Below are 10,751 nucleotides of genomic sequence, written 5' to 3' on the forward strand. Positions count from 1 at the left end.
AAACTCCGTATCAGACTCCTACAATGCTACATTTGGCCCGTAGTTCTATATGGTTGTGAGGCATGGACCCTAGTGGAGGACCTGCGGAACAAGATCGGAGCCTTCGAAATGTGGACGTATCGCAGGATGCTCCGCATAAGCTGGACAGCTAAGGTGTCCAACGCTGAGGTTCTTGCCCGGATGCAGAAGACCGAGTTAGATAAAAAACCATCAAGCAGCGTAAGATCTCGTACCTACCTGGGCCACGATAGGTACCGCTTGCTGCGGACAATATTATGATGGGTAAAATAGCTGAAAAAGGAAGAAGGGCTCCACTATAGAAAGCGTCACCACTATTTTGATAAAAGGGGGGATGGAGGGAGGTAGGGGAGGTGCTCCTGAAACTCTAGGCAAAATTTCAGACTTAGGAAACCATGTTTTTTTTTAGTTCACTTCTTTTTTTCTATGAATTTTTAAAAATCTCATTTTGAGGTTATGTTTTTGTATAAGTTTTTGATATCATGAACCTTATTTATGGAAGGGGAGAGGGAAAAGACAGCCACACCATAGTCGGTGGTCTCTTCTCGTTGATCGGGCCCCCGTCGATAGAGCACCGCTTCGTGGAGCTTCTTTGAGTGTTGTCGGCGGGTAGGGGGGCCCCCCCCCCCCCCCCCCTCGTGCTAAGGGATACTAAGTTTTAACCCCGACTTATACTAGAGTGTAAGAGAAGTGAACTAGGAAAAAAAAATGGTTTCCTAACCTTGAAATTTTAACTAGAGTTTCAGGAGCACCTCCCCTACCTCCCTCCATCCCCCCTTTTATCAAAATAGTGGTGACGCTTTCTATAGCAACCCCGGAAGAAGTCATGGAAACGTAACATAAGGGAGTGGACTGGCATAAAAACAGTCGGAGAACTATTCCGCCTAGCCAGAGATCCTAGACAAGAAGATTAAGCAACTGACTGGTGAGCTTCAGTACTGGAGCAACAATAGTCTTAAGAAGAAGAAGGATTGTTATTGCAGAAGTTTTCATTCTCGTTGAAGCCGAGGTTGTCCCAGAACGCTTTGTGTCCGAAGTCTGCTGTGGACTGCATCTTTATGTCATCAGGTCCAGCTATATTCAGGTAGTTCACTCCGGGTTCTGCCGGATTGACTTCCAACCATTTGGGTCCGTTCGTTAGTTCTGGCATTCTGGTAAGATAAGAGAATACGTTAGTAGAATTTCAATTTAAATAGATAAAAGGATAAAAGGACCGACTGACGATTTATTAACGCATAACTCAAACTACTAGATGAATCGGGCTGAAATTTGGCAAGCAGATAGCTATTATGACGTAGACATCCGCCTAGAAAGAATTTTGGAAAATTCAACCCTAATGGGGTAAAATAGTTGTTTGAAGTTTTTGTAATCCACACAGATAAAGGCGTGGGTAGTTTTTTAATACAATCCAAGCCTTCGACTGCAATCACTCGGTGGTAAATGCAGCTAAACAGTCAGTTGGATAAAATAGGTGGTTAAAGTTATGGTTATGGTTATGGTTAGCATTAACTTAGACCAATAATAAAAAAGCAAATATAGGTAGTTGCACAAGTTAGTAGGTATGCTGCATGTACATCCATTATTAATATTAAAGGCAAAATGTTGGTCCAAAGTGAACATTATGAAAATTTTCAGACATGCATGTTTCTTCACGATGTTTTCCTTTTAAACACCATTTAGAGCCTCCATAGCTCAACCGGTATAGGAGTGGACTGAAAACCGAAAGGTTGACGGTTCAAACCCCGCCCGTTGCACTATTGTCGTACCTACTCCTAGCACAAGCCTGACACTCAATTGGAGAGGAAAGGGGAATATTAGTCATTTAACATGGCTAATATTCTGTAAAAAAAAATTTAATTTCTTAAAACGCACATAACTTCGAAAAGTTAGAAAACTTTACTTGATCGGTAAATCACCCACTGCGCAGGTTTAATATCAGAGCTCTTGTTATATTTTGACGGCATGTGTACTCACCCCTTGTTAGAGTAACTGGTGATGGCGTCAATGAAAATTTCCCTCATCTGGACATCTTTCGGTCTGGTTGCGTCGGGTACGGCGTACCGGAAGAACAACATAATGTCGTCTCCGTGACTTGTACCTGTAATAATTATCTAATGTAGGTATTTCGGTATTTGCCTGTGTCAAAAATAAATTATTTCTCAGTGATTATTAAATAGAGGATCTTCCAAAATATGTAAAATCCACGCCCTTAGTTAATTTTAAGTGTAATGAAATAACCATTTAAAATTATCGATTAAACTAAAAAAAAGCACGTCAAATGATTGTGACGTCACATTTCAATATTTCATAGTACGAGTAGCTCGCATAGTGTCACAATACTACTTCTAACAGTCCCGTAGTAGTACATCCAAATTCTTTGAACCATAGAGATCTTTGAACAGTCCTTATTCTGAACTCGCATACCTACTACCTACTAAGCGCGCGTTTTGACGTTTGAAAAAAGATTATGTGAGGAGGGCGATGATCACTGCAACACAGTTCATTCTTCTGCAGGATCATCGTTCCCATTTGTCACTACGGAGCACGGATCTTCTCTCAGAATGAGAAGGCTATAGCCATAGTCTACCGCGCTAGTCCAATTTCAGATTGGCAGACTTCACACCCTTGAGAACACGTGGAAAACGCGTATGCAGTTTCCCTCGCGATGTTTTCCTTTGCCTAAGCAAAGTGATATTAAATTGCTAAAAACGCACAGAGCTCTGAGAAGGATGGGTGCTCAGAATCGAATACCTGACCTGCCGAATTATACCTATTTGGGTACCCGAAATCTGTCAACGTTATCGAGATGTAAATTGGTGACGGCAACTGCTTGACTTACCATAATTGTTGTCGTTCCCGGCCATTATATTGGTGAGGCTGTATTGCCACCGGTATGCGAAGCGGTACACAAAGGTTGGTGTAAGCGTTTTTTGAGCGTGAATATAAGCGAGTTTTCCGACTCCCTGCTTGAGCAAACGGTCTCCTAGGGCCTAGACAAAATAACAAAGGAATATACTTAATTACTTAGATAAGTAGATATAAGTTACGTAAGCGGCAGCCAGAAGGATTTTTGCAAGGAAACGAAGATGGAATTTTACTAAATTTATTCTATACCTAATCCTTCCATTTTAACCTAACCTAACGTCTGCACTCTGCAGCAAGATTAGGACTTAAATCTAATCTAATCTAACCTAACTAAGAGACTGCGTCGAGGTGTGACGACAGAATGCGCCTCTTCACATCTCTATCTTACTGTCCGATCTTGTCTCTCCCTCACCTTTCTACCACCGTACCGCAAGACACCGGGCGAGTTTCCACCCCTATGTCGTCAACATTCCATCTACGCGTACGAAACGCTCTGCGTCATCATTCCTTATACGCATGGCTAGGGTCTGGAATACTCTTCCTAGATCAGTGTTTCCTGCCAATTATAATCCCGGTATCATTAAAGCAAGAGTAAATAGGCACCTTCTAGGCTAACGCGTCCCATCTTAGGCCACATCATCACTTCCCATCAGGTGTGATCGTGGTCATGCGTGCGCCTATAATGAATAAAAAAAAAAACCTTAACTAGCAGCTAATATTAAAATGTAGATAAGTCCCAATAAGTTTGAGTCCCGTATGGCAAAGAGGTGATTTCTTGCTGACGGTGCGCTGGACTCATGACGAAGTGATCCTATAAGAGTTCCTTTTTAGGGTTCCGTACCTCAAAAGGAAAAACGGAACCCTTATAGGATCACTTTGTTGTCTGTCTGTCTGTCTGTCTGTCAGGAAACCTACAGGGTACTTCCCGTTGACCTAGAATCATGAAATTTGGCAGGTAGGTAAATCTTATAGCTGACATTTGGGGAAAAATCTGAAAACCGCGAATTTAGGGTTAGATCACACAAAAAAATTAAATTGTTGTCATGAACTAATAATCAGTATTTTCAACTTTCGAAGTGAGTGACTATATCAAGTGGGGTATCATATGAAAGGTCTTCACCTGTATATTCTAAAACCGATTTTTACTTTTGAGGTACGGAAGTCTAAAAAGTATTTAGTGAAAAAAAAATATCACTTGCTTACTTGAACAAGTCCTGTAAACGTGTCTTGTGAAACTGGTTTGCCGTCTAGGTATTCTTGTCTAATTTTTTCAGCAACACTGGCGCGAAGGTCGACAGGCAGAGTGTCGCTGTATTTGAAAATGTTGCTTGCCAGGTGTTCCCAATTTGCTTCCAGCTCTGAGAATAGCTCCGGCTTTGCTTGGAACGCTGTGATGTTTAAAATGTCGCCATTAATTTATTATTGTTAAAGGCAGTGGTCCTACCGCCGACGATGAACGAGAAACGAGTTATAAAACTGGAAACTATAAACGGTTGGCGATCAGCGGGAAGTGAGTGTGTAGTTTCGACAGTTTTGTCGCCGGGCTATAAGCGAGTGTGCAAGTGCGACAAGCGATTACTCGCGTCATTCGCCCGCGGTCACTCAGTCCTGTGCAAACCTGCGCGCGCTTACACGTGTTCAAGCGAGCGAGCATCACTGAACGAATATCGCTGAGCGAGTTTATTTTTGAAAGCTCGTCGCTAAGCAACAAAACTAGTAAAGCGAGTCGTCGCCAGCAGTGTGAACAATCAGAGAGCAACTTTTGATATAATGCATCTCTTTCGTTTACACGGAATGTACATTTATTGTGCGTTTCTTGAGAGAGAAAATCGCCGATAGTTAGTCGTTTTCTCGCCGGCGGCGGTCGGACCACTGCCTCATTTGTATTGGTTAGTTTTTCTATATGTGAGACGTTTTCTTAATGTGGATTAAGGTTTTTACAAATCCCGCAGGAATTATTTGGTTTTTCTGGGATAGAAAGTAGCCTATGTCGCTCTCCAGGGGTCTTTAACTATTCCCATGCGAAGAATCACGTCGATCCGTTGGTCCGTTGCTACGTGATTGAAGGACAAACCAACAAACCAACAAACAAACACACTTTCGCATTTATAATAAGGGTTCTGATAAGTATAGTGACTAGTGAGGTAGTGATCATCCCCTGACCAATTTTTTTAATTTTTTTTAATGTTTTTGGAAACATGAGGTCAGAATTAATTGTCTCCAGACCAATTTACGAATTTCTCGTTTTGATCCAGTTGATGGTTTGTGAGGTACAATTTATACCATCAGCTCGAAACTTCAGTCTAGTGCTGACGTCACTAAAATGGCGGCCACGCGCATTAGTAATTTGCGGTTTAATCGTATGGCAGTTGAATACGCCTCCTAGTTCGTCGATCGTTTAGCACCACCCGCGGGACACGTGGGGGGGGGGGATGTGTTTGTGTGTGAAAGGTAATTCCTGCGGGCGTGAGCGACGGGGCATCCCCCAAAGAGTTGCTGATTTGATTAGTTGGCAACATCCCACTATTATACCATACATTATGATGTAGAAGAAGAACTATTCTTACTTGCACCAGGATATAATCCTTCGTTGGCCATCTCGCATGTGATGAGTGGAAGAGGCAGCATGGCACCAGCTTCAGTTGCGACGTAAGGGTGCTGAGTGAGGAATGGTTTTTTCGTTCCTAGGGCTTCAGCGGTTGGCATGAACAAGCTGAACCAATGCTGTGACCACTCCTGAAATGTTATTTTTTGGATTTGAGACATCGAGAAACTATGAGCATTGATATCTAATCATACGAAACGTTTTTAATAATAAGCACGGTAGGTACATCTACATAGTTATAAAAAAGGATAGACGTTGCATGGGGTCCCAAGATGCTAGAATGGCGACCTCGTACCAGAAGACGCAGCGTTGGAAGACCTCCACTAGCGGGCATCAAAGTTTCGCAAGGAGCCGCTGGATTCAGGTGGAAGTCCTTACAAGAGACCTACGACGATGATATTATCATCATCATCATCATTATGATCAACCCATCACCGGCTCACTACAGAGCATGGGTCTCCTCCAGTGGCGTGCAGCTCATAGAGGCATACAAGCACTGCTTACCCTCATTGTAATAAGTCAATGCTTATTTTTCATTTTAACCTGCCGTAAAATAAGTTCGTACCTAAATGCATACCCTGGCTTGAACTCCTGTGCACGCCACTGGTCTCCTCTCAGGGTGAGAAGGGTTTTGGCGATAGTCTACCACGCTCACTAATTGCGGATTGGCAGACTTCACACACCTACGAAAACATTATGGGGAACTGTCAGGCATGGCAGGTTTCCTCACGATGTTTTCCTTCACTGTTAAAGCAAGTGATATTTAATTACTTAAAACGCATATAGCTTCGAAAAGTTAGAGGTGCATGCCCGGGATCGAGCCCCTGACCTCCGATTAGAAAGCGGACTTCCTAACCACTAGACTATCACAGCTTTTTTTACAAACACAGGTTTTATTGGAAGTCCATAAATATACTTAACTTGAAGATATCTTGTGTGATCATCTGAAGATGGCTACGTCTTATGGCAGACGTCCTAACTACCAGGCTTCACAGCTTATGATGATAATGATGATTAAACAGGTAAATGAAACTTACAAACATCTGAGTTTGGGCAGTGACGAGATCTTTTCCGGGTTTGTTTTTCAGGCATTTGACCATTTCGCGAGTGTCAGTGGTGGGGCAACCGACGATAGTAGCGAGAGCTTTAGCCTTCTCTGCCGGCTTAGTGTCATACGCCCACGGCGCAAACGCTGAACCACTGGACGCGAAACCTCGGTGGAATGTACCTAAAATGTAGACAAACTATTTTGATACGTTCAATGTCCATAAATCCCATAGGGATACAAGACATGAACTAGGATAGCTTGTTTGACGCTGTAGTGAATATTGTGGTCTTATGAGTTGGAGATTTGCAGTTCCCGAACGGGACAATTTAGAAATTCATAATTAGGGTTCCGTACCTCAAAAGGAAAAACGGAACCGTTATAGTCCCCCTTATAGTAAATTCGTAAATTGGTCTGGAGAGCATTAACGGAACCCTTATAGTAGTTATAATAGTACCCTTAACTTTGTTGTCTGTCTGTATGTCTGTCAAGAAACCTACAGGGTACTTCCCGTTGACCTAGAATCATGAAATTTGGCAGGTAGGTAGATCTTATAGCTGGCTTTAGGGGAAAAATCTGAAAACCGTGAATTTGTAGTCACATCACACAAAAATAAAAAATTGTGGTCATGAACTAATAATTAGTATTTTCAATTATCAAAGTAAGATAACTATAATATCAAGTGGGGTATCATATGAAAGGGCATCACCTGTGGATTCTAAAACAGATTTTTATTTATTTTTATGAATCATAGTTTTTGATTTATCGTGCAAAATGTCGAAAAAATAAGATTGTACTACGGAACCCTCGGTGCGCGAGCCTGACTCGCACTTGGCCGGTTTTTTTTAAACTGTCTCTGATCTGAACTAGTTAGCCGTAGCTAGTAACCAACAAATATATACAGACAAGGTTGGTGTTTCAGTATGATGCCGCTTAGAAACCAATAAGAGGGTATGGGCTTAGTTAATCTGCCATACCTTTTCCAAGTTAGCCCGCTTCTTTCCATGACTGCATCGTCACCAGGGGAAATCATAGTATAAAGCAAGCGCTAACTTGTCATGTTAATAGGCATCTTCTAGGCAAACGCGTCCCATCTCAGGTCACATCGTCACTTTCCAATCTAATCTAAATCTAAATCAGCCTGTGCTGTCCCACGTCTGGGCAAAGGCCTCCCTCCGATCCTTCCACAATTTTCTATTTCGTACCTCTTCAGGCCACGTAACTGTAAATTTATCTAATTCATCACGCCAACGTCGCCTCGGCCGACCACGCTGGCGTTGATGATTCTGGGGCGTCCAAAAGAAGCAGATTTTGCCCATAACTCATCTGGCATACGGCACACATGACCTGCCCAGTCCCATTTGAGTGAAGCGGCTGCAAGGCGTCAGCTACTCGCGTTTTGGAACGTATAGCAGAATTCCTTACGTCACTTTCCATCAGGTGTTAATTGGAGTGAAATGTTAGTGTACAAAAAGAAGGTAACAAAATGCAGTATACACTTGAGTAAGTAAAGGACCTTTTACCAAGCTTAAGTAAAGTACTATATTCCGCGAAATTCAAATTTAATTTGGTTTTTCGCAATTTGTAAACTAATACGACAAAGTAGGCGCCCCTAGCAGAATCATCTTCACAGGCTTATATAAAATCTTTACTTGAAAGTGGAAAGTGTCCAGTTTAAGAAATTAGTCAAAATAATTAGTTACGTGAGCTACTCACAAATTAGTCATTATTTTGACTAATTTCTTAAACTGGACACTTTCAAGTAAAGATTTTTATACAAACCTGTGCAGATTATATTGCTAGGAGCGAAATTTGAATGCCATAATTAGTCTATTTTGTCGCATTAGTTTACAAATTATAAAAAAACCGGCCAAGTGCGAGTCAGGCTCGCGCAATGAGGGTTCGACATTTTGCACGATAATTCAAAAACTATGATGCATAAAAATAAATAAAAATCTGTTTTAGAATGTACAAGTGAAGACCTTTCATATGATACCCCACTTGATTAATTATCTCAGTTCGAAAGTTGAAAATACTAATTATTAGTTCATGACCACAATTTAATTTTTTTGTGTGATCTAACCTTAAATTCACGGTTTTAAGATTTTTCCCCAAATGTCAGCTATAAGATCTACCTAACTGTCAAATTTCATGATTCTAGGTCAACGGGAAGTACCCTGTAGGTTTCTTGACAGACAGACAGAGAGACAACAAAGTGATCCTATAAGGGTTCCGTTTTTCCTTTTGACGTACGGAACCCTAAAAACCAAATTAAATTTGAATTTCGCGGACAGACCCGTGTCTTGGGCTTTAACAAGCTTGCGGGGAAAACTTGGAGGAGGCTCGCCCACCCCCGGGACAAATGGCGTGTATGGGAGGAGGCCTCTGTCCAAGAATTGATATAAATATGGGCTAACAAAGAAAGAAAAAAGTATACCTTTAGAAAGTGGTGATAAGTAGTGGTAGTGCACACTTGCAGCACCAGCTGAAGAGCCCATAAGGGTAATGCTGTCAGGGTTGCCGCCGAAGTTGCTGATGTTATCCCGAACCCATTTCAAGGCGAAGGACTGATCTTTTAGACCAGTGTTGCCTGGTATCTGATCATCTCCTGTGCTTAGGAAACCTGAAACAGAAAGATATATTTACGTTGCTTGTCTTACAACTCTTACAAGTTAGGTTTTATGCATCATCATCATGATCAACCCATCCCCGGCTCACTAGAGAGCACGGGTCTCCTCTCAGAGTGAGAAGGGTTTTGGCCACAGTCTACCACGCTGGCCATGTGCGGATCGGTAGACTTCACACACCTTTGGGAAAATTATGGAGAACTCTCAGGCATGTAGGTTTCCTCACGATGTTTTCCTTCACCGTCAAAGCAAGTGATATTTAATTAATAAAAACGATCGATAAAAACGGGATCAAACCCCCGACCTCCGATTGAAAGGCGGACGTCCTAACCACTAGGCTTTCACAGCTTTTTCGAGTACCCAAATAGGTATCATTCGGTTTTTTCATTTTGAGGTACGGAACCCTGAAAAATGCGTTAAAAGGGTTTGTGCACTTACCTAGTGGTCCCAAACGGTAGTTGAACGTGACAACGATTACATCTCTGTCCATAAAGTGTACAGCGTCATACTGTCCTCCAGCGCCGTACAGGAAGCCTCCACCGTGAATGAAGACTACCACAGGTAGCAGAGCACCTGCGCTTGGGTTTGGTGTGTGGACGTTTGCCCAGAGGCAGTCTTCGCTGCCTGAAATGAGAGTTGCAAACTGTGGAATCAACTCCCTTCGGCGGTGTTCCCTTTAGATTACAACATGGGGTTATTCAAGGGGCGCACCAACAAATTCCGGAAACGCTGGCAATGCATTGGTGGTTCCTCTGGTACTGCAAATGTTCATGGGCGGCGGTAATCACTTAACATCAGGTGACCCGCCTGCTCGTCTGCTCACCATCAGTACCTCAGTACCCTTATCAGTACCTCAGTACCCTTATTTAAATGCGAAAGTGTGTTTTTTTGTTGGTTTATTATCACACGTTGTAACGGAGCAACGGACTGACGTGATTGGCATGGGTATAGTCAAAGACCTGGAGAGTGACATAGGCTACTTTTTATCCCGGCAAACCAAAGAGTTCCCCCGGGATTGTTAAAAACCTGAATCCAAGCGGACGAAGTCGCGGGCGTCAGATAGTTAGATAATATTATAGGACCTACCTACGACTGCATTAGAGAAGGGATCATATTGCAGACAGTCAGATTGAACTGTTGTGGCATTCTTTACTCCTGTCCAGGACTTGGTAGCTTGCGGATCCTGAAAATAGCATCAAAATTAGCCTTAATACCTCAACGGTCAAGTCCGAAATTGTCAAATTCCGGGAACCCAAGACCACCCATTTATACTATCAGTACCCTTGTACCCTTATTATAAATGTGAAAGTGTGTTTGTTTGTTGGTTTATTGGTTTGTCCTTCAATCACGTAAATTAAAGCATTGATAAAATAGCTAATACGGTATTTGACAACTAGTCAAATCAGACTTTTTATCAAACGTCAATACGCGCACTTAGTATGCGATATTCTATGAAATACTGGAATGTGCCGTCACATCATAATGACGAACTTTTTTAGTTTAATCGATAATTTTAAATGGTTATTACACTTAAAACTAACAAAGGATTTTACGTATTTTGGAAGACCCTCTATTTAATAATTACTGAGAA

The 10,751-nt window shown here is 42.1% G+C and overlaps 1 protein-coding gene across 1 annotated transcript; it reads right to left on the reverse strand.

Annotated features, from left to right (window-relative positions):
- Positions 1-835: 835 nt before the first annotated feature.
- LOC117988999 (venom carboxylesterase-6-like) lies at positions 836-10,426 on the reverse strand. The gene is made up of 9 exons (XM_069503468.1): positions 10,423-10,426; positions 9,599-9,784; positions 8,971-9,156; positions 6,526-6,716; positions 5,451-5,619; positions 4,087-4,271; positions 2,858-3,008; positions 1,993-2,116; positions 836-1,169 (listed from the first exon to the last, which is right to left on the reverse strand). Exons 1-9 carry the CDS (start codon positions 10,424-10,426, stop codon positions 974-976), a joined length of 1,392 nt encoding a protein of 463 aa, XP_069359569.1. The 3' UTR covers positions 836-973.
- Positions 10,427-10,751: the final 325 nt, after the last annotated feature.

The sequence above is a fragment of the Maniola hyperantus genome, chromosome 15 (assembly GCF_902806685.2).
Source record: "Maniola hyperantus chromosome 15, iAphHyp1.2, whole genome shotgun sequence".
NCBI classification, from domain to species: Eukaryota; Metazoa; Arthropoda; class Insecta; order Lepidoptera; family Nymphalidae; genus Maniola; species Maniola hyperantus.

Bases quoted from the DNA above. Each gene is read 5' to 3' on its own strand.
- LOC117988999 (XM_069503468.1), bottom strand. The intron at 3,009-4,086 runs GTAAGCAAGTGA...TATTTTGTCTAG, and splicing joins CGTTTACAGGACTTGTTCAA to GCCCTAGGAGACCGTTTGCT. The intron at 1,170-1,992 runs GTGAGTACACAT...TTATCTTACCAG, and splicing joins ACCAGTTACTCTAACAAGGG to AATGCCAGAACTAACGAACG.